Raw genomic sequence first — 24,214 nt, 5'->3', positions numbered from 1 at the left:
ATGAGGGTAGACTCCCAAGCATGTGCAGCACCCTGTTTTCTTACACAAAATTTGTAAGCACTAAACTTCATAAAGTTTCTAATATTTTTTTTCCATCACTCAGCTTGACTTGAAATCTACTATTTGGTATTAGCACACCTATAATTTTCATCTTCCCATTCAACTTGGTTATACTACCAAGATTTTACAACATAGAACAGCCTTGCATTGGTGCAGTCTAAAATGTAAAAAAAAAAATTTTTGTTATGGTAGTATAGCACACTGGAACAGGCTGCTGTGTAGTTTACCTGAATTGATGCCATAATCTTTATGTATATTCTTGATATTTGTTATTCAATACATGAAATAGACACTCGTCATGGTTACTTAGTGGCTATGGCATTACGCTGCTAAGCACGAGGTCTCAAGATCAAATCCCACCCACAGCGGCCACATTAGATGGGGGCAGAATGCAAGAACAGCCATGTACCCTGCATTGTGTGCACACTAAAGAACCCCAGGTGGTCAAAATTAATCCAGAGTCCCTCACTATGGTGTGCCTATGGCAGCTACACCACGCCCTGGTTCTCCTCTCCCTCCCCCATTGAGGGTAAGGGAGAGTGAGACCAGTGTACATAAAGACGCTACTAAGGAAAGCAGTTGCTTCCCTGACAAAGACAAGTCCCCTTGTTGAAACATTGGCTTAAAGCGACATTACTTGTTCAACTACTCATCATTTCAAGCCTCCATCTCCTTTTAACTTCTGTCTTGTTGACATTTCCCAATGGAATCTTTGAAATAATTCTTGAACATCACATGCAACATGTGAACAGGCGTTATCTTGCAACACAATTACCACAGAAGTCAGTAATCCAGGTCTCTTATTTTTATGGATGTCCGAAGATAGGTCAGACTTGCACAGCAGCGTTCGGCATTAATGGATTCTCCTGGTTTCTTGAAGTCTATCATTAATCCATGGTAGTTGAACAATATTGAAACTCTGGCTTTCCCTGCAAAAGCTTGTGACTTGAATTTCATGTGGCATGGAGATATGAAGGGTGTTTCCATTGCATACTGGAAGAGTTTGCACTTGGTTCAAAATGGTGATGCCAGTGTTCATCCATATAAACAATACTCAAGAAAAATGTCATTTCCCTCCAAGTGGTACCATTGCAAATGTTCAAGGGCGCACACCATACACTCGAACTTATGTCTCTCTGTCAACGTACTGGAAATCCGCTGTGCGTACACTTTGTGATACCCGAGACCTTTCACAATCTTCTGTGCAGTCCTGCAACTCATGTTGAATTTATCTGTGATACACTGAATGCTGCGGTATCTATCCGCACAAATAGCCTCATTCTCCTTTAACAATTGTCCTCTGTGGAAACAACCTGAACTTGAGCAGGACAATAATAATCACTTGTTCATTCATGTATTTCCCTAAATATTCTTCCCCTCCATATGCTCTTGTTTCCTAAATGCAAGCATTGCCATACACTTGTTTCATTTGATGAAACACTTCAGTTGGTTGACAACCTTCTGCACTGAAGAACTTAGAACAGCATGTTGATCTTGTTTGGACAAGTTGCATCTGTGGAACTCCATTATTTATGGTTATTCCTGCAAACACAAAAATCATTGTCATTTTATGTATACTGTACATGAACAAGGACATATGCCATGATATAGCACAGCTACATATTCCTTTCACCACACCATATTCCAGTTATGGTCAACAAATAGGTTCCACTTAATCACTCCATATAAATATTTCCAGACCTGATTGCAGATGCTGTCTGTCTGTTTTGATTAACTGACTCAGGCTTAATCACTGGTAAGCAGGAGGCTGTATCCACAATGTTAATATTATTAGATGGAAATAGCACTATGAAACATCGTTCCAGCGCACAATTGAACACGGACGAGAAGAGAAAGACAACACGAACGCCGGACTTCAACTGAATTTTATTCATGGAAAACGGGGCTTTATGTACACAGGGGGATGGGGGGGAGGGTTGCAAGTGCGCAGGGCCACCCAAAAATATTTCCTTGGTCCAGGCAACAGTCATCAGAAGTGTCAAACCAAAAGAAGAAAGGAATAAAAGCAAAAAGTGAAAAAAAAAAGGTGAGAAAACCTTTCCCTGTCTTTTCTTCCCCTCTTTTTTACATCACTCAGTACAATCTTGCTCATCTCCCGCCCTACCTAGCTGGTTTGACACACCCGTTTGCTCTGAGATAATCAAGTTCTTTTTTCCCGAGTACAACAGAAGGAGCACTGACACAGTAATCGTTTTCATTGGAGATACAAAATGCTTCAAAAATTTCCCGGTTTTTCTGATTACTATGTTTGCGCAACACACGTGTTCGTTCGAAAAACGCCTTGCATGCTGGCTTGTGCGAGCAACGGCGAATGTGGTCGGCTAAATGACCAGCGCCACTTAGTAAAGTAGCATTCCTGCGATGCTCTAGCAGGCGTTCATTCAGACAGCGCCCGGTTTGGCCAATATAGCATTTCCCACAGGCGAGGGGAATACTGTACACAACACCGATGTCACATTCAACAAGGGCTTTGGTGTGCGTTATTTTGCAGGCTGGCTTCTTCTGGGATTCGTTCACTAGGCGACACATTCGTCCCAGCTTTTCCAGTGCTAAAAACACAACACACACCCCGCACCTGTCGCCAACCTTCTTGAGGCGGTGAGAAACCTGGTGCCAATAGGGCACTACGACAGGGCGCTTTAGCGTGCGTGCATCTTTTTTCAGTCTGCGCCTCCCACCAACCTTTACCTCGCGAATCTGGTTCTCTACCACTGAGGCCACGATTTCTCCGTGGAACCCAGCCTTCTCCAGACGCCTTAGCTGGGCGTCGACGTTGTCACGAACTTGATGTTCGCATGACTTCTCTAGAGCAGCGCGGATGCAGTTTTTTGCTATAGCTCTTTTTACGAGCTTGGAGTGGGCCGATTGATAATTAAGAATTTGTTTTTTCGACCGTGGCTTGTACTGCCAGCACACACGCGCTCCATGAAAAATAAGACACACGTCGAGGTACTGGATGCGTCCATCTTGCGGCAGTTCGTGCGTGAACTTCATTCCAAAGGCGTTACTAGCAAAAATATAGAGAATGTTGCTTATACTATTGCCTCTATCCTGAGCATCAGTCATATTCATTACCACGAGGTAATCGTTGACATATCTAAAAACTTTCTGCATGCCTGCGTTGTAAAGGGACGCTTGAATGCGCTTGTCAATACTTGCTAAGAAAATATCGCTTAAAAGTTGTGCTAGGCAAGAGCCGATGCACACTCCTTCTTTTTGAATAAAACAGCTGTCATTAAAAGTGATAATGGTGGATGAGAGATAAAAGGATATTAGCTCTAAAAAATTGTCGGTTGATAACCCAGTCATGTTTTGGAAGGCCACTGGTGCCATGTCTTCAATGTGGCTTCTAACAGCGCGGAAAAACTCAGGATGAGGCAATGAGTAGAACAAATCTTCTACATCGATAGAAAATGCAAACTTCTTTTGACACGAGGTTTCACAGCCAGAAAAATATTGGATAACCTCTGTAGAATTTTTTACCAGAAAAGGGTCTTCTAACGGAATGGTACTAAGGTGCTTCTGCAGATAACTTGACAAAATGCCCTGCCAGGAGCCCTTCTCAGTGACAATAGACCTGAATGGAACAGATTCCTTGTGGGTCTTTACGGAAAGAAAACACTCAGACAAAATGTCAGCAGCGTTGATGCTCTTTCTTAATTTTTCTAGGTTGAGCTCTTCACATAAAGCAATAGCCTTTTTCTTCACTTTAGCTAACGACACATTCACTGGGACAAAGTTTTTTGCGATAGCCTCATTTGCCTTCTGTAGGAACAGAACTTTTGGCATCACAACAAAGCCGCCCTCTTTGTCCGCAACTAGTAGGTTAAGATCCTTGCTCTTCAAGTAGTCAACAGTGAATCTGACAGATAATTTTGGAGCAAAAGACGCACCTCTATGTTGCAGTGACTCTACGCCTTCAGCTATACATCGCTCATGTTCATCTGAACTGGCTGCCGCGGCCACATTTCTGACTGTAGACAGCATTCGTACCGGTTCTTCTTTGGGCTTGATACAAAACTTAGGATCACGGCTTAGCACTGCTACAACCCTTTCAGGCAAGTCACACTCACCGATGCGGGTAACTTGCTCTGGTGCAACTTGCTATCGCACTTGCGCTTTCTTCAAGGTTGGCGACAGGTGCGGGGTGCATGTTGTGTTTTCAGCACCGGAAAAGCTGGGACGAATGTGTCGCCTAGTAAACGAATCCCAGAAGCCAGCCTGCAAAATAAAGCACACCAAAGCCCTCGTTGAATGTGACGTCAGTGTTGTGTATAGTATTCCCCTCGCCTGTGGGAAATGCTATATTGGCCAAACCGGGCGCTGTCTGAATGAATGCCTGCTAGAGCATCGCAGGAATGCTACTTCACTAAGTGGCGCTGGTCATTTAGCCGACCACATTCGCCGTTGCTCGCACAAGCCAGCATGCAAGGCGTTTTTCGAACGAACACGTGTGTTGCGCAAACATAGTAATCAGAAAAACCGGGAAATTTTTGAAGCATTTTGTATCTCCAATGAAAACAATTACTGTGTCAGTGCTCCTTCTGTTGTACTCGGGAAAAAAGAACTTGATTATCTCAGGGCAAACGGGTGTGTCGAATCAGCTAGGTAGGGCGGGAGATGAGCAAGATTGTACTGAGTGATGTAAAAAAGAGGGGAAGAAAAGAGAGGAAAAGGTTTTTTCACCATTTCTTTCACTTTTTGCTTTTATTCCTTTCTTCTTTTGGTTTGACACTTCTGATGACTGTTGCCTGGACCAAGGAAATATTTTTGGGTGGTCCTGTGCACTTGCAAACCCCCCCCCCTCCCCCTGTGTACATAAAGCCCTGTTTTCCATGAATAAAATTCAGTTGAAGTCCAGCGTTCGTGTTGTCTTTCTCTTCTCGTCCGTGTTCAATTGTGTGCTGGAACGATGTTTCATAATGCTAATCACAACCAACTAGCCCAGCTGTCCATACTTAGGAAATAGCACTTTGCCTAGATAAAGGCCATGCTGTAAGTCGACCTCCCTCGTCTAATGAAGGTGCTTGAGAACTGATTGGAGGTTGTGGACTTTGTGACTGCAGTTTCTGATAATTATTCATAAGGTTATAATGTTCTGTTTGCATATATTTACAGTATAATGTAGCTGGAACACTTGCTGAGCCATGCAGCATGTACATGTTCGTAGTAGCATTAAACACATGTAGGTTGTGAAAAGGGCAGACTGCTTTTGAAAGCAAAGTTTACATTTGCAGAACATTGCTATTGAAGAAAGCATTTCTGCATGACTTTTCTACTTAAGAGACTCATATTTCTGTGCTATAGAAGTTCTGTTCTAGAACAGAAGAAATGCAGACTTTTGAATAAGTGCTAACTGTTTGTCGCTTGCACAAGGGTGGCAACAATATTTTGACGCATAGTGGTATGTCTTAACATACTGTGATAGAAGTTTAACTTGCAAATGTCAACAAATGGTGCTATGTCACCTTGGCCAATCAGATGTGCAGACTGCGTAAAATGAGCTGGGTAGGGGTGGCGGGATAGGGGGAGAAGGTAAGGAGCATTTTCCTGCAGCTCTCAGTTAGAGGGTCTGCTAATAGTTTGTTTGTTTTTTCCTGTGTTGGCTCCCCTCGTAACTTGTGTCTCAAGCGTTTGGTATCTTTTTGCAGGAAAAGTCACATTCAGACTATGGCAAACCGAATAATTTCAATGCGGAAAGCCCTACAGGATAAGCTGCATGAACTAGGAACCCCAGGAAGCTGGGAGCATATCACGAAACAGATTGGGATGTTCTCCTACACTGGGCTAAACCGTAAGTGGCAAATATGTGCAGTATTTTGTGTGAAGGGTTAGTAAGAATTGTCAGTGTTTCTATGTTGTGAACGAAACCTGAGAGTCAACCACAAGGCAGTGCAAGTTGGACAGTTGTAATTAATGATCTTGACTTTTGTAGTATGTAGAAACCCAACTGTTAGAGTGTGGGAAATAAATAACCCCAGTGCATTTCCAAAAGTAACAGTATCTATAGAATGCACACCTGCTTGCACATTCAGCTTTGAAAATGTCATTTTTCAGAAAGCTGAATTTCCTCGTAGGCATGGGAGAGACTATCTGCATTTTAGAGGTTATTTGTTTAGAACACACATAAGCATAGGTGTAACCTTGATTATAGAGTGCAGCTCTTAGACGCCTGTTCTTGCAGTGAGTGTTGGCATTGGCGTAACCGAGCGAACAAGCACAGCAGATGAAAGAGCGAACTCATAGCGCAGCAGGGGATCAAAAAAGTGGTGAGAGCAATGACAGCACGAGAATGAAAACGGAGAAGAAGGGTGCAGCAGGAGCAGGAGGGTAACGAAAGCGTGAGAAGAAAAGCGTAGTGCTGGGCAAGGCACTCACTGTGGTGACGATGGCTACAAGATGACGCCAGAGTAGCACGCGTCATCTGAGAGGTCTGTCTGCGGCGGCTGCTCTGAATCGCACCCACATGTCACCGACGCGATGCTTCTCACGATCTCCCAATTAGCAAGGTAGACTCGCCACACTTGGCTCCGTTTGCAATGTAAAACGTGAAACAGATTATCCATGCCAGCCAATACATTGCGATATGAAAACGCGTATAGAGCTGCACTCAAATGTCACATTAGGGAGTATCGTAATCATCAGTGAATTTTTAGTTTACTTACTTCCTAGGTTGGAAGGGTATTTTGATTTATTTTCATGGTATTTGTGTTCCTTAAGTGTCTGTGGATAGCCATACAATGTAATGAAAAAGAGGGTAATGCAGAAGTTGTGGAATGGCTGTGCACTAGTTGAAAGTACTGTGACAAAATGAATAATTTAAAGAGCATTAGTTAATAACTTTTAAATGAGCTGATGATGATGACAGCTTGTTCATGTAGTAGGTGCTACCGATAAGCGATTTCATACATCATCTGTTGTATGTGTATCTTCCTTTTCATCTTTAAATGCAATTATTTGCTGCTTTGTCAAAGTACAATTACAAAGAAAGTGTAATATCTACTTGTGTCCCAAACTTCTTGCACTGCATATTGTGAACTCATACAAACTGACATATAAAGCCATTGCAGACTCCAGCACATTATACCCACAGTTTTAAAAGCCAGAGCAGTCCTTGCAAAATCAAGATACAACCAGCAGCCTGAATTTCTTTATTGAAAATAAATAAAAGCTATAGAAGGCAATAAGTCCAGTCTGATGAATCTTTACACAAAAACACACTTTTGGGAGATGGGAGGGAGGGAGGTTCTTGAGGGTGTTTTTGTACATCCATGTTGCATAGTTAGTTGTCTTTTTACTCAGTTTGATGAATGACACATTTTGCCATTTTTATCGCTCTCTCTCTACAGAGCAGCAAGTGCAGCACCTCGTGCAAAACTACCATGTGTACTTGCCGAAAGATGGCCGCATCAGTATTTGCGGTCTGAACACTGGCAATGTAGAGTATGTTGCTAAGGCCATCCATGATGCAGTCACAAAGTTTCCTCAAAGCTAATCGACTGACCAGTGTCATCGAAGAAACAGCATAGGTTGTAGAAGCACTCATCCCAGTACTGAATGTGCATGGACTTAAGTCTTTAATCGTCCTTTTTAGCAAGTAATCATTATTTTGTGTTCAAGCTCATATTTTTATAGATCTTAGGGCTTTGAAGACTAGATTTATTGTGACTGTTTTGAAATTGATCTGATGCTGCGAAGTGCAAAGCAGTTTAAGCATGAAGATGGTTGTAAGGAGTAACATAGGTCATGTTCTTTGTGCACTGGTTATACGCCGGGCATGAGAAAGTATTTTTTGGTTCTGAGATAATGAATTTACACTAGGCATACTGTTTAGGTTTTTGAAATGGGCAATTCACCAACCACCTATCTTGAGTGCACATGTCTTTGTCTTATTTTACGACAGCATTTGTACTGAATTGCCAAATATGTATCTCTTGAAATAATTTTTTTTGACCTGTTAATATTAAATTTGCTAAAAATCCAAAATGCCTTTGTTCCTCTCTTTCATATTACAGTCGACGACTGATAATTCGGACTCAACAGGGAATGTAAACAAGTCCGAACTTTCGAATGTCCCAAAAAAAATGAATGTGTTCAAAAAATATCATTTTGTTTACGCTTTAAGGCCCCTGTGCAAGGAAGAAGTGGTCAGTGCGCTGCTGCATGCATTTCCGCGTACGTGCAACCAAGTCTGCCTGTATTTCTGACAGTTTTGAATTTCGCTGTACGCCGATGCAAGGGCTGCAAAGGCTCGAGTCAGATCTGCATGTGGAAGGCTGCGGAGCACACGGCGCATCATCATCCGAGTCAGAGTCGCTGTTTGACGGTGGGAGAACTTGCTAAATTATTTCATCATCATTCAGTTCGGCAAACGACGAAACCGTGCTGTCGAAGTCTGCAAATCTAACGGTGGCAGGAATAGGCTCACCGCAGCCTAGCAGGTCATCAATGATGTCCACATTTGAGTTCATTCTGGTAGGCGGCAATTCAGCCTCTTCAGTTGCAGAGTCAGGCTCATTCGAACTGCGAGGGCATCGTTGGTGCCATTTGACACGGCCTATCTATAACTTCACGAGAATGACTTCTTGGAGCCAGCAGAGCGCTGTCTGGGATGCAAACTAAACAAACAAGCACATCCATAACAGACTGGCGATAGCGGGCCTAAAGTCTCTTTATTATGGTCCCTAGAATATTCGCTAGTCTGCCGTCTGCGCGCCGCTCCGTATGGAGCGGGCGGGACGCTTTTTGAATGAAAGCGCAGAGCAATCCTACTGCTACGCTCTTCACTGTCATCTGCTTGGCTGCCTGCATGCACTGCGGCAGGTTGGTGCGGGTGGGTTTACATCTTCTGCGTTTCCGATTTTTCACGAAGTCTCTCAATGATGAAAAGGCAGCAAACAAAGAAATGCTAGAACACTTGAAAATGAGAAGATGAAAATGATTGCATTTCACCAATTGCATCAGATCGGGGACACACGTTCAGTGGCCTTGTAATTGTATTTTCTTATTCTCTAATTTCTTTTCTTATTCACGAACCTCTTGCCATTTCACCGGATGTTGTGTGCTATAATTTGTTTACACTGTTTTCTGAACGTTCTTCATTCTTCCCTTTATAATTTGTTTTAACTGTGTGCTTGATTACTTGTGCGGAATTATCATGCAGTGGAATATGCTTCCACAATTTTATCTATTGTCGCAACATATTCGGGTGCTCTCCTTGACAATGTGTGATATCAACTTTGCATGTCGCGTCATTTCCTTGCATCCCATCAGTGGCGCTTGGGAAATTTTTTTTTTCGTTTTGTTTACTTTTACCGTTTGCAATTTGATCTATTATTATGTGTTGATATTTGTTCTCACTGTTCTTGCTCAGCCTTAACTGGAATTAAGTGCTTTCTTCTTGTCTTGAATATGCTTTGAACGAGCTTGGGTATAATTTTTATTTTTACCCTCTACTATGCCACATCGCACCCGCCGTCGTTTCTCAGTGGCTATGATGTTGGGCTACTGAGCACAAGGTCGTGGTATCGAATCCCAGCCATGGTGGCCGCATTTCGATGGGGGCAAAATGCGAAAACACACGTGTACTTAGATTTAGGTGCACGTTAAAGAACCCCAGGTGGTCAAAGTTTCCGGAGTCCTCCATACGGTGTGCCTCACAATCAGAAAGTGGTTTTGGCACGTAAAACCCCATAATTAAAATTTTAATTATGCCACATTGCACATCTGTACCTCATGTCAGTTATTCCGGTGTTGTCAGCATTGGCGTGACCCCTATGGTCCATAAAGTCAAGTGAGCCAATCGAGGCAGTTGGTGACATCAATTAATTCAAAGTTAATTAAAGCTATGTTAATTAAGGCAAAGTCAGACAAGGCAGAGTGAATCAAGTAGGCAGGTTTAATGAAGCTAGAGTTGCAGCACTCGAAGCCACACCATTGGTAGGAGTCAAACCCATGGCCATTGGTGTTAAGGTGAAATTAAAGTACAGTCACTTAAGATTGAGTTCATTAAGGCGTTCGAACGCATGACCTTTGGTGTTAATTAGGGCAAAGCTAATTAAAGTACAGTTAAGACACTCGAACCCATGGCCTTTGTTGGGAATAGAACCCTCGACCTTTGGTGTTAAGGTGAAGTTAAATTAAGACGACTGAAAGTGCATAGGCATCGCGAGGTGGTCGCAATGCTTTAGCATTGGGATAACTAAGGGCCCCTCAAGTTTATTGTTTCACTTTTAACCACTGCAGCCTTGGCTGCCAAAGGGCAGTAGTATTGTATAAATAAATAAATTCAGTGTTCAAGCTATTCCAGGCTGCGCAATCGCTTTATGTTCTGAATCTAATCCCCACTCCACAGGCATGCTTCATACGGCTCAACAACAAAAAAAAAGGTCTTCACGAACGAATACCACTTTACGCAGCTAAAACCTCTTGTCAAACTCGTAACAAATACTGCTCTAATGCGGCACAAGTACACGGCGGCAGAAAAGCATTAAAAAAAACTAAACGGCTAAACTATACGCTGAACACACGTGCACTTCGCCAACACAGTCGGGCGGCCAAGCGCCACGCTGTACCATGGGTGGATGTTATGAGTGTCTCCTTTGGAACAGGGCGGTGGGTTGCACCACCAAGCTCTTGCTATTATGCTGCCCAATGTCCTACCTAGGTTAAAAAAGAATGCACGATGATTTCCCATAACCAAATTTTCTGACCCTCTATTGTGAACTTTGTTTTTGTCGTTTCCCTACTTTTGTTCCACAAATCTTCCAATCGCCTCTTACTAACCTCCCTATTGCGGACATCTTTCCCCCTGCTCTCGCTGAACCCAAGGGCTTCAAGGAGGCCAGTGGTGCCTAAATCGACCGCTGGGTAGAAGTCTTCACATTCTAATAAAACATGCTCCGTCGTTTCCCTAGCGTTACCGCAGCAAGCGCATGCTTCTTCTTCCTTCTTATATCTCGCTTTATAGGTGCGTGTTCTAAGGCACCCCGATCTCACTTCGAAAAGTAATGAGCTTCCCTTTGAGTTATCATAAATGGTTTCTTTCCTGATTTCGTTTTTTCCTCTTAAGTAGTTACTCATGGCAGGTTTCTTTTTCATTGCCGCCACCCATGAGATTATTTCAGCCTCTCTGAATTTCCGCTTGACCTTCTTTGTCGCTGTGTTGCCCACCATACAGGCTGCATACTTGCTGGTAAGCTTCCTAGTTCTTTTCCTCCACTGTGAATCAATGTTTTTCCTGTACAGATACCTGAACACCCTCCCAGCCCATTTACTCTCTTCCATATTCCTCAGCCGTTCTTCATACTCAATTTTACTGCGAGCTTCCCTCACTTCAAAAGTAGTCCAGCCCATATCACCCTGCACAGCTTCATTTGTAGTCTTCCTGTGAGGGCCCAATGCGAGGTTACCCACTGACCTTTGGTTCCCTTCGAGTCCTGATTGTACCCCTGATTTAAAGCAAACAACCACATTTCCAAAAGTAAGTCCTGGAACCATTACACCTTTCCACATATCTCGGAGCACCTTGTACCTATAGTATCCCCATAGCGGTCTGTGCTTCATTATGGCTGCATTTTGCTTCCCCTTTACTGTTATTGTTTTTTTCCTGTGTTTCCATATATTGATTGCCTTCGTTTATCCACACACTAAGATATTTATATTCTTTTATCCGAGATATTTCCTCGTCCTGTATTGCCACTGTCTGTTCACCGTTTTCATTGAATACCATAACACCTGATTTTCTAACACTAAATTTCAAACCTAAATTGTTGCCTTCCTGTCCACAGATATTAGCCAGACGTTGCAAATCACTTTGCTTGTTAGCTAGCAACACGATGTAATCCGCATAAAATAAACCTGGAAGCTGCTGCTTTAGTACTGTACCCGCCTGTCTGTATGAGAGATTAAACCTGATATTGCTTCCTTCTAGCACCCTCTCCATCTTTACCATGTACATCATAAACAGCAATGGGGATAAAGGGCACCCCTGCCTCAGTCCCTTGTTAATATCAACTTTCTCCTATCTCCTCATCCTTGCCATTCAATGCAAACGGTATTTTCTAGGTAAATCTCTCTCAAAAGCTGTAGACAATCATCACCTAAACCTTCTCCTTCCAGAATATCCCACAAAATGTTGTGGTCTACGTTGTCATAGGCTCCTGTAAAGTCTAAAAAGGCCACATATAATGGTCTGCTTTCTACTCTTGATATTTCAATGCACTGAGTAAGAACAAATAAGTTAGCATCCAAACGCCTACCTATTCTGAAGCCATTCTGAAGTTCTCCCCAAATGCCATTATTCTCTTCCCATGCTTGCAGCTTTAATTTGATTGCGTGCATTGCTAGCCTGTATATTACAGATGTAATGGTCAACGGTCTATACAAGTGAATTCTACCTTTCTCCCCCTTGCCTTTATAAATTAAATTCACTCTATTTTGTCGCCAACTGTCTGGTATTCTTCCATCTTTTAAAGTTTCTTCCACTGCTTTCACCAGAGCTTCCTTACTTTTTCGTCCTAGTTCATTAATCAGCCTAACGGGAACCTCCTCTAGCCCTGTGGCTGTGCGCTTAGGAATTTTCTCTTCGGCTTTCTTCCAGTTGAAATTTGTCAGCACTAGCTCCTTTTCTACCTGGGTCTCTTTCATGCTCTTTTTTTTCTTTCTTAATATACAATCTCCCCATTGCCTTGGGAAGATTCGGCTGTTATTTTTCGGATGTAATTTAATGCGACTTCCCGTTCCAAGTTTGTTTCCAGCTTCGTCTAGGATATGTTGTTGTATTGTTGTTGACTTCCTGCCTAATAAATTTATATGGTTCCAAAATATTCTATCTATAAGAGTGAATACTGTTAGCAGTGCCACCGCCACCATCATTCGAAAACAGTCCTTGCTCCCGTCAGCGGACGGCAGACTAGCCAATATTTTAGGGACCATATCTAGAGTGTACCAGAATACGGTTGAGTGGGACGAGCGGCTGGGGCGGCGCATGCTTTGCAGTCAGGCACATATTGACGAAAAGTACTGTGGCGGCGCTGTTATTGAAGTGGATGGGACCGCATCAAGGGTCGCGCCGTTGGAAACTGCTGGCGATACTTTCGGAAGGGTCATTCACACTACTTTGCGCGCTGGTATATGCGTTCAGACCGCACAAATGGTGTTTATAATTGTACATGACATGTATTTATGCCTTCGAAATGGATGCCTTTCTTTCTTTTCTTTATTTCATTTTTTTAATGCCGCTTGGTGATTGTGTGTGCATTGTGGCTGCAGTGTCGGCTTTCATTCTATGTTAGTGTACGGTTCCCTTTGGAGAACAAATAATTTTCTTGTTCTTCATGCAGCATGTATCTCTCGTGTGGGGTTTTACGCATACAGTTTTCCATCACTAGGTCTTGCAAAACGCAGACGGAAAAACATTTGTAAACGTCCTGCTTGCCGCTTCAAACAAATAAAACATAACTGCCACATCCTATACCCTGTACTCGGAAAAAAAAAATAAACTGCAGTGCAACATTCCATTCATGTTTCCGTCTTTTTCGCATAACAGAATGCGGAGTAATTGGTACGGGTTCTTTTACTCTGGTCGGACCTCGGGTGCTGAAAACAATTTTAGGCAGCCATTATATATGCTAATTCTTGGCCCGTAAGCAGTGTGAAGTTTTTTGTCCAGTCCATGCTTAACAGAAAAGAAAAGAGCAGCGCGGTAGCCTAATTAGTGGCTGCGTAGTGGATATGGCATTGCGCTGCTAAACTCGAGCTTACACGTTCAAACCAGGTCACAGAATTCGATGGGAACAAAAACGAAAAACAGCCGTGTACTTCTGTTTCGGTGCATGATAAAGAACCCCATGTGGTGAGAACTGAACAGGGTACCTCATAATCATATCGCCAAATGCAAAACACCAGAATTTGTTTAATTAAAAAAAGAAAGAAGAAAGTAGCTGTGTTCTTCGGCTTTTTTCTAGGGGTGTAAACGAAAAAAAAAAATTATTCTCGAGTCCGATTTCTGACAAAAAGAACATGTTACGCTTATCTTGTATTTCATGCCTAATGCAATGTCGTTCCCAACTGTACATGTGCTCAACTAAGCAGCTTCTGTATTATAAATGGCTGCTTTCAGTTATCCGGTGCTCTATCATAAGGACAATAATGAAGCAATTAGAGGAATGGCATGCCTCACATGTACGTAGAGGTATTGTAGACCTGCTGTGTTCTTTGAAGAAGGTAAGTGTGGTACCGCATTGAGCACCCAGTTTTAATGGGTTCCAGACATGGCGAGACTGTCAAAATGCTTCAGACATGGTCGTTCCCCTCGAGGCAGACTGAGCCTTTATTCACCTGAGGTAGAGCCGCAATGTCCGGATTGTGGCGAATCGTTCTGCTCGCTAGCGCACATGCTCTGGCAATGCTTCACATTAAGCAGCGCCGTGTTCAGTAAAGAAGACTGGGTGGACGCCCTGCAAAGCGACGACCACCAGACCCAGCCGGGCCGTCCAGAGGGCTCACGAAAAGGCGGAGGTTCACGGGTTTCCCGTCCCAACGTGGGTGCGGCCCGCGACCCCTGCCGACCACTAAACCAACAGTGGATGGGTTCCTCAGGACTCAATAAAGTTATTTCCTCCTCCTTGCCCGAATGAAGTTATCAGATTTACAGGCCGCCCCAAAACAGGGCGTTTATATTCTATGACAGCTAGGAACTTGTTCAGCAGTTGATTAGCACCCGTGCGTTAATTCTCTCAGGATCTGGTGCACCTCTTCCCAACAGCCCCGACTCTCCAGCAGCACAATCATTTGGAATAAGGCCCAAACAATGAAAAGTTCCTTTCCTTTGACCTCTTCCTAACCTCCTCACAGCAAAAGACAGATGGAGAAAGCAAGCATACTCTGAAAGCTCCCTTCGCCCGTCCTCACGTAAGGAACGGTCACCGTACGTCTGGGTTTGAGAGCATGTCTTGTAAGCTTTACACGAACACCTTTACTCAAAAAAAGAAAGTTGGATGGTCACATGATCCTTAAACTGAATTTCTAATATGGAGATGCATGGCCGCTTTCTTCTACTTTTTACTCAACGTGAGAAATCGCTGCAGTTGAGCGCAAAACTTGATTTGTTCCAGCAACACTAGCATGCTGGCATTGCGAGACGCCACTCATGCCGAACGTCCAATTGAAGCGAATGCCAACACCTGGCTCGTGCTTCTCCGCAGGCGGGCGACAGCACGCATGCGCAAGCTAACATCACGTGCTCCAGCACTGAGGTGAAGCGCTCATTCAGGGCCAGGAACAGCGCAGGGACGCATGAGGGTAGCTGCGGAGCAACCTTACGCTGAGGAAGCGTCAAGGAAGTCAGTTAGGTAGCTTTCAGAGTGACATAAGGTGGCAGTCACAGCAATGAAGGCTTCCTTACTGAGGTAAGGAGGGTTTCGTTGGCATTGCATTGGCCCCTCACCTTCGAGACTTCAAAAGTGCGGCTATGCGTTACAATCTAACGGAAACGGCTATTCAATAATTTTAGTGGTGAATTCTGAAGTCGAATACGATCGAAATAGCAAATACCATTCGAATTAGACCATGAGCTTCTACTTAATTTCGCCTGCTGGCACGTTCAAGGAGATCGCCAGACAAGCCACGAAGATTACATTGGTAGACTTCCCGGTCTCCATGATTCAGTCTCGGTACATAGGCAGTAACTTTTCTCTAACACTGTTGTTCATATTAATGTCCAATAATTGCCTTGATTCCTTTCCTCGGAGTCAATTGATAATATTGTCGGTACATACTCGACAGGGAAACAGCGCAAGAAGACGAAGGACAAGAAGGGGTACACACACCAGCACTGATATGAGTTCATCTTTGCCGATAAAGAATTACTAGGCACGAGCAGAGACGCCATCAAAATCAATGACGTTTAGGCGAGTTTGTGCGGCAACTTCAAGGTGCATCGCCACCTGTATTTCGTAGCCTCAGCCTGCAGTGTCGGTGGCTGCCCGGGCAGCTGCGACACTGCAGGCTGATACAGGGTGAGACACTGCAGGGCGAGGCAGTGGGCGCAGACGCCCCTTGGTGATCGCTGTGTCTGAAGGGGCAATGTTCTGACTGGTGTTGTATAAGTCGCGGGTCGCTTTTGCCGTTGCGACGATAGATTGGATTTTTTACAAGCACTGCTCTAGGAGGGCACAGGTAACCGGTAAACGGATGCCCCAGGAGAGCACCTGAGGTTATAATGAAGCAGGCGGCGCAGGATCTCCAGGGCACCGAAGGGGTAGCGGGGGGATCAAAGCTGAAAGCAGGGCGGCCCGTGGGTTGGAGCCGCGGAGGCCGAAGCGTGCCAGAGGGTGTTCCCATATGGTGTTCCTTAACCCCTGGCACGCGCAGGCCTCGGCGAACTCCAACCTACGGACCAGTTCAGGTTCTAGCTTTGTTGTCCCCGTTGCCGCTTTGGTGTCCTGGAGGCACCGCTAATAACGCGAAATAATGACACGTTGTTACAATTAGTAAAAAACACTATTGCATAAATATAATTACGTCCAGCCGCCAACTTGCGACGCTAAGGTCAGCACTACCGCACCCCGCGACTTCTGCAACAAAAGTCGGAACTTTACCTCTGAAGGTACGTCGGGCAGACTTTATCGCGCCTGCGGCGCTCGTGCTGAATCGGTCGGTCATCGTCACCGGCGGCCTTTCAGCCACTTGCGCTCACCTGCGGTTGCTAAGCTAGGCGCTCTGCCATCTAGATTGTCAATATATGCGGCCCGGGCTCTTCTACGGTCGCTACTGCTCCTCCCACAGAAACATCTGCGATGTTATTTACAAGGTACAGTCGCGTGCAATATGACTTGCAACACTTGTTAGTAGTCGAAGGTCCTACAGTGCTGCGCGGCGGCTCTAACGTTCGAAATGTGGTTTAATAAATACCACTGATTGAAGCTGTGTTTAGGTCTGGACCTCACCCTATGTCTGCGCAGCCTTCTTTTAGCCCCTTCGACCACGGACACCCGTGTTGCAGGTCCTTTTGCACGTGGCTGTACATCGCCGTAAGACACGAGAAAGCTATGATCCGCCACGACTGAGCACGAGCGCCGCAGGTGCGAGATAGTCTGTCCGACACAGCGGTCGCCAAATCGGGCGGCAGTGCCCGCTGCTTCACCTATTTGACAGCGCCGGCCGCCAGCGTCCGAGAGTAAACAAACTTGACCCCACTACGCAATGCCGGCACGCCTAGGGATAAACGCCTACAACACGTCCTCATACTCCTCATACGTCCTCCTCGGCAGCATAGAATAAAGAACCAACTTTGTCGGCAGTGCCTAGGCAGAGTCATATATTCAAGGAGCAAAAAGCCCCAGGTTTTCTCTCTATCTCTCGCCCGTTCTTACTCGCGCCTGCGCACAAACTGCTGGCGATGCCTCAAATGAACGTCTCGTAGTACGTACATAATAAATTGATGATGATATTAATGATGATCGCATGACATGCATTACATTCCTTTTGAAGCGGCGTGGTAAAAAATAGTCGCCTAGCCTGCTTGATTTAATCAGGTATGTTATACATGTTTTTTACCTAGCATTTTTGTATACATCTTCTTAATATTTTTTTTTTTTCTTCAAAATCTATACGGTGCTTACAGTCCCTTCTAGCGGACGTTTTGAAAAGCTCTGCACATCCGGACATCTCGGCTCGTGGCCATTGGCCCCTGGCAGCCCTGGCCCCCTGGCACCCCTCGGCGGTCTCTGCCGTGGTTGTGCCTGCGCCTTTCGCGCTCTAGCTGCTCTTGTGTCCCATACCGTTCTCGCTTCAAAAATATTCAATTCGTGCAATTGGTTTCCACAAAATTGTGAACGGTATGGCGTTCTGGGAGAAATATTTAAGCTGATATGCTTTCCCCAGGGCAAAGACACTGGCGTGGACGCTCCTTCGAGATCTGATTGCTAGAGTGAGCGTTTCCCGTCGTCGGAAAAAAATGGGCGAACAAGTGTCGTCTGCTGACCCGTCCAGCTGCATTAATGCAAGGAATCATAACTTGGTGTGTGGTGTCGTTGAAGGTAAGTGTCAGTACCTTCTTTTCCGGCGTAGCCAGTTTGTCTGCCGGTTATCGTGTCCCACTGGCTGTGCCGAGCACCGTGCAGTATCTCAAATCGGAGCATTCGTGGCGCCATTGAGATGCTTTAGCGGATGACCAGCCGCGGTGAATAGCACCACGGTTCCATTAGCTGTGCTAATGCGTCCCATAGTAGCTAACGTAATATTTCCTAGATACTGCAGTGTATTGGCGTAGGGTTACATAAACACGCGGGTTATGTAGGCGGGAGGATCAAAATTATGCGCTCGGCTTGTCTAGCATGACGAGTGGTGGCAAGTGAGAAGTTCGGCGAAATCGGTATGCATTTTGCGCTTTCTTTATATATACTGAAGTGCAAGTGCAACGTTGAGTGACTTTTCTCTGCAATGTTGACTGTCGGAAGTTTTTCTTGCGCAATCATTCCCTGCGTGCATCCTCGCAAACTCTGAGTATCCCCAATTATACATTCATTTCGTCGAAATACTCGTAACGAATGTGATAATTGTGTAGCACATTTATTCTGCGTGCGGTTGATCTTTCCGAGATTATTTTTACATTTATGTAGCCAGTTTTTAATACGAACTGATGTTTCTGCGTGAGGTTCCCCAATGTTTGGCACAGGCTCAGTAACGTCTGTTCTGTTCCGTACATATCTCTTTCTCTTTAGGATTTTATGGACGGCCATGGACGACTGAACAACGCAAAGACCTTTTTCAAAGGTAAGTGGCAGTACGACCGTAATGATATGTGCCTGTATTTATTTAATGGGATTAATATTTGTTGGTTTGTAGCTGGTAACTTTTACCGGTTTCCTCGGAATCATCCACGTATGTTTATTTATAGAATGAAAAAATTGGGCCTGAACACCTATATGTATGCACCAAAAGACGACTTCAAGCACAGAGCATATTGGAGAGAACTTTACACAGTGGAGGAAGCAGGTGAGTTGTTTGAAATATGTATGATTAGTTCAGGCCCCCTTATATTCATTCAGTGCTAATTCTCTAGTGACTATTATCGAAACATCTTGGAAAATAAGTATTTGAGCAAATATAACATCTTTCGTGCACCCTATGCAACATTACCCCTTGTGTTGTATTTTTTTCACAATAGTCAAATGTCGCAAAGTTTCAAATTCCAGTTAATTCATCAACAATGTCAGTTTTACATAAAAGTGCATATAATATAAGTAGTACACAGTGAGCCCTGAAGTTGGGAACTGTCAAGGGGACTCCCATACATGAAACATGTACACGCACATGTGCGCATGCGCACATACACGCATCAAGCTGTGGTTACGATAACCTTACAGACAATTCGAAGTAGCAAAGAATGGTGCAAAAAGCAAAATGCGAAGCTGTTTATTAAAAAATGGCAAAGGAAACTTCTTCTGTAATAAACAGGCAATGCCAGTTAACAATGCAATAACAATGAAGCAATACAACTAGTAGCATTACTACAATCACAAAAGTCTGTTGTTAGGATGAAGAGAGTTGTTGCATAAAATAATTATTAACATGGTTCTTGAATATATACTCTGTGGGTGATGATTTAATGGTATGTGGAATAGAATTCCACAGTTTGATTCCCACAAATGGAGTAGTGAACTTTCGTAGTTTCTGTACACATTAGGCAAAAGACAGTTATCAAGTTCAGAGGACCTAGTGATAATAGTATCTACAAAAGTTTCAACAACAAAGCACATCTGTATGTGCAATATTGCAAAATAATATATTTGCCACAATTGGTAACTTAAACTGAAAGAGCTGATGAAGAAGATGAATGTTTAAGCTGCAGTAAAGTGGCGTTACATTGGATATGAAATGAGTCATCAGACGAAGCACCTGATTTTGTAGTCTTCGAAGTTGGCCAAGGTGTGTGAGGTATGTGTTGCCCCAAGCTTGTACACCATAACGACAACCAACACGTTCGACAGCAACAGGTTCCATTGTTTAGATCAGCATTAACTTTTCGCTTAGCTTGTCAACATTAGTGCAAGTAAAAATAGTCCTGTCATCTGCATATAAGATACAGTCAGCAATGGTTAGAACATTAAATAGGTCATTAATAAATAGTAGAAAGAGCAGCGGGCCAAGGATCGAACCCTGAGGAATATCTTGATTTATGAATTTAGCAGATGAGAGTTTGGCATCAATCTGAACAACTTGAGTCCAATTGGTTAGATAGCTAGAGATAAACTGAAGGGGTCGGCCAGTTATGCCATAAGATTCAAGTTTATGTATAACAAGTTGGTGATCAGTGGTGCCAAAAATACTCCCAACCAGCAAGCCTTTGTCGATTGCCTTCTTGATTTTATTGATTAAGACTAGAAGCATAAGTTTGGTTTAGTAACCTGACTGAAAGCCATATTGTGTAGATAATGATTAAATTTTGCTAGGTAGGATGCTAAATGTGTATGAAAAAGTCTCAATTATATTACTACAAAAATAAGGTGTTCATTTATTTTTATTTATTTCTTCAGCTGCCTGGTACTGGTAGTGCATGGTAGCCCTTAGTCATACACTGACAAAAAAATAATTCTGCGGAGTCATTGCATTCCTTGACTACATCTACCTCCAGTGGAGTAATGCAGTGTTTTGGTTGAAAGCAGCATGATGCATGGCTTATTCTCCTTATATGAATCAACTTTATGGAAATCCTTTTAGGTCTGCAGTTGTTCGAGTTCATGATCACCTTTTTTGTAAACAGGTATGCTTTCTACCAACTTTCAGAGAATTAGGAAAATATGCCTGCTTTAAACATTTCGTTAATGCTTAGTGGCTATGGTGTTGGGCTGCTAAGCACGAGGTCGCAGGATCGAATCCTGGCCATGGCAGCCACATTTTGATGGGGGCGAAATGCGAAAACACCCGTGTACTTAGATTTAGGTGCATGTTAAAGAACCCCAGGTGGTCCAAATTTCCGGAGTCCCCCACTACGGCGTGCCTCATAATCAAAGTGGTTTTGGCACGTAAAACCCCATAATTAAATTTTTTTTAAAAGCATTTTGTTAACAATGTCTGCTATTATAGGAGACAGTTCATTAGAAATAAGCTTGATATAAGATAGGTGGACAGAGTCTAGGCCAGGCCGAGTAGACTAAAGTGAAGATATAAGATGGAAAACCACCTCTGCACTCGTAGGTCACAAGTAGAAAGAATGACAATGGTGAGGCAATGTCAGTAATGGGGAGGATCTACTTGAGAATCGTAGGTATTACTACTAAAATATTCACTGAAGGCTCTCTCAGTATCAATTAGCTGGCATTATGTGTGTGTGTCAGTTTTGGCTTTTGTTAAATGCACATGGCATTTAAGAAGCAAGAAGGCTGGGAATTTAATTAACAAATGATGGTCTGTCTAATGTTTAATTACTTTGTATATTTCAAACTTGCATGTAACAGATTGTAAATAATTACATTTTTTGGTAGTATTATGATTGATTGATGACTTTTTTTACTTGGTAATGCTAACTGTAATTCAGTTACTTTTCTTTCTTTTTTTTTCCAGTTACCAATTACATGTAACCAGTTACTTTATTGATAAGGCAAGCTGTAACAGGTGATGCAGCTTTTAGCACTTGCATTTTTTGGAAACTGCAGCAGAAAGCCCGCGGTCGTGCCATGCGTCAATCTTGCAGTTCAACATGTTCAGACAGGCAAACAAGGGCGCTCAGTATTTGTTTCGTCATCTTAATGCTCCACCAAATGTTGGGTGACGAATTGAACCTGTGCTACTATGTCTCCAAAGTGAAGGCTACTTTGGACATCGATGCCAGAAAATCACCTACTGGAGATTTTTTCTGCCTTTCATGGGCCCTACTGGAGCACTTTCTCCGAGCTCCAGCAACACTGACGCGCTGCAGATTGTAGAGGGCCCAGACGTGAGCATCAGGGCATTGCGTAACCACAATGTTGTGCATGAGATGTTTCGTACAATGAAACACCACCGTTCACTTCAGCGCGCATATCAAGCGAGTTTTCAGTCATCGCAGATGTCCTCACAAGTAAATGAGAGAAGATTAGTGAAGAAAATTTTGAAAAGCAATTGTTAGTGAGGATAAACAGCATGTTGATGGCTGCAGAGCAGACCGAAAGAGGCCAGCTTGTTCTATACTTGATTTGTGTAGTAACCGTTCGGACAAAGATAAAGGTTGGGGGAAAGTAACATAAAAGTAATCATCTACATTTTAGTAATTACTCAGTTGCTTTTGGGGTGCAGTAATTGGTCACTGCAATCTATCACATACTTAAGTGAAGTAATTGTAATTGGTTATCTTTTTTTTCTGTAATGTGTAATGTGTAACGCATGTGTAAAAATAAATGACAAATGTGTTGTGTGCATAATTACCTGAATGCACAATATGGGGTTTGTAGGCAGCTGGTTACAAAACATCCTTTGGGAAAGAATTGGCCCAAAATTTACATGCGAGAATGAGTTATGCCCATGTCTCACTCACTGGCTAACATAGAAATGCAAGGTGTTCATTTATTTTTATTTATTATTTCTTCAGTTTATCCAAAGAGTGCTGCCTGGTACTGGTAGTGCATGGTACCCCTTAGTCATACACTGACAAAAAAATTCTGCATGGTCATTGCATTCCTTGACCCTCTACCTCCAGTGGAGTAATGCAATGTTTTAGTTGAAAGCAGAATGATGCATGGCTTATTCTCCTTATATGAGCCAACTTCAGGGAAATCCTTTTTAAATGCAGTTTAAAGTCTCAGTTAATATAGCAAACACCACAGAATCTGAAAGGAATGCAACATTTAATTTCACTAATATCCAGCAACTTCTTTGTTCCTCAGCTCAGACTTCTGTCGCATATATACTGTTGCACAACCATGATGCAAGTTTAATACTGAATTGCCACTTTCGTCAATCTACTTTTGGGTTATGTTGCTTGGTCAGCGTTTAGTCATGTGCCTTCTGCAAGAGGTTCATAAAGTGCAGCCAAATCAAAGAGACCTGGGTATGTTCAATTTGTACATGATTCGCAGCACCTCCTGCACTAGTTCATAGTGCGCTGCACAGAACAAAAGCACACCTCTGCACTTAACCTCCAGCACTTTGGAATGTGTTGCAGGCAGACAGTTTCCTACAAGATTTAACCCTTTGAGGGTCGATATTTTTGGCCATATGCGACCACCCAGGGTCGATTTTTTTTATTGCAGATTCCAATTCTTAGGGTTTTATTTTTAAAAAATTTACCGTAATTTTTCTAGGGTGACCGTAAAGTGAGAAAAAAATATTTTGCGTTGGTATATATGTACTCTTCATTCATGAATAACAAAAAAAAGGAAATAAGCTTATAAGAATTAAAAATTTGATGCATTGTTATACATGTAGTTCAAGGCTTTGGAAATGCGCACACGAGAATATTTCGCAACTCTCACCTGTTCCTGCTCTTACACTAATATTTACGTCCATAGTGTAATTGAACTGGTTAGGTGTGCGCACTTAAGAAAACTGTGTGGTTGTGTGCCCGTCAAAAAAGCAAAACGTGTGACAAACTTCCGCTAATCTTCATCTTATCGTCAACCAGAGGCAATTAGTTTTCATGAGAGTCAAAAAAAAAAGCAACGGAAACACATGGCACGGTGGCATCCTTCCTATGCGCACCCTTGTGAGCACTAAATGAGCGAGGAACAAGCGGTAGCCCTTTGAGCGATTAGTAACGAGATGGCCATCAGCTTTGCAAGCGAAAGAAGCCGAAACCGCCCGCGGAAGAAAACCCAAACCACCGCCCCCCCGCACGCGTGCGTGCCAATGCGCGACAGGTACTATATAGATGCATGGGAGCAAACTAGCTCTAAAACAAACCATGCAACGAAAACCGAGAGGGAGGCGGGCAAAAAAATTCCCTGTATTCCCAAATAGTGGCAGCACGTGATAGAAAAGAAAAAGTTAGGAAATTGGCGCGCTTTTTAAGTGTACAGGCGGCGCCGTAAATATACGACATCGACCATTTTTGAACTTGTTCACGGCGCCGTATATTTACGTCATTGACCCTCAAAGGGTTAAACTCTGGCGCTGCGATTGTTCAGCTACCATGGGAATGATTAGCACCCGGATG

The 24,214-nt window shown here is 43.4% G+C and overlaps 2 protein-coding genes and 1 long non-coding RNA gene across 12 annotated transcripts in view; 2 read left to right on the top strand and 1 right to left on the bottom strand.

Annotated features, from left to right (window-relative positions):
* Positions 1-13,601, top strand: part of Got1 (Glutamate oxaloacetate transaminase 1) — a 57,642-nt gene extending 44,041 nt beyond the window's left edge. For both annotated transcript variants that reach the window (XM_050193245.3, XM_050193246.3), the window contains exons 8-9: positions 5,733-5,875; positions 7,431-13,601. In XM_050193245.3, the coding sequence (XP_050049202.1) occupies positions 5,733-5,875; positions 7,431-7,576 (289 nt within the window). In that variant the 3' untranslated portion in view covers positions 7,577-13,601. The remainder of the gene's footprint in view (positions 1-5,732; positions 5,876-7,430) is intronic.
* LOC129380452 (uncharacterized) overlaps positions 1-17,656 on the bottom strand; it is a 33,337-nt gene extending 15,681 nt beyond the window's left edge. For 2 of the 6 annotated variants that reach the window (XR_008608485.2, XR_008608486.2), the window contains exons 1-4: positions 15,912-17,656; positions 6,460-6,609; positions 4,155-4,302; positions 836-1,602 (exon numbers count right to left, since the gene is read on the bottom strand). This is a non-coding gene — a long non-coding RNA (uncharacterized lncRNA). The remainder of the gene's footprint in view (positions 1-835; positions 1,603-4,154; positions 4,303-6,459; positions 6,610-15,911) is intronic. The other 4 variants (XR_008608484.2, XR_008608483.2, XR_008608488.2 and 1 more) reach the window with 3 other exon arrangements.
* A 127-nt stretch (positions 17,657-17,783) lies between these two features.
* Positions 17,784-24,214, top strand: part of Oga (O-GlcNAcase) — a 114,065-nt gene continuing 107,634 nt past the window's right edge. For 2 of the 4 annotated variants that reach the window (XM_055061406.2, XM_055061405.2), the window contains exons 1-3: positions 17,784-18,122; positions 18,807-18,858; positions 18,983-19,080. In XM_055061406.2, the coding sequence (XP_054917381.1) occupies positions 18,041-18,122; positions 18,807-18,858; positions 18,983-19,080 (232 nt within the window). In that variant the 5' untranslated portion in view covers positions 17,784-18,040. The remainder of the gene's footprint in view (positions 18,123-18,806; positions 18,859-18,982; positions 19,081-24,214) is intronic. The other 2 variants (XM_050193239.3, XM_050193238.3) reach the window with 1 other exon arrangement.

The sequence above is a fragment of the Dermacentor andersoni genome, chromosome 1 (genome assembly GCF_023375885.2).
Source record: "Dermacentor andersoni chromosome 1, qqDerAnde1_hic_scaffold, whole genome shotgun sequence".
NCBI classification, from domain to species: domain Eukaryota; kingdom Metazoa; phylum Arthropoda; class Arachnida; order Ixodida; family Ixodidae; genus Dermacentor; species Dermacentor andersoni.
The sequence above is the reverse complement of the archived record's forward strand: the minus strand, read 5'-3'. Positions and strand labels throughout refer to the sequence as shown.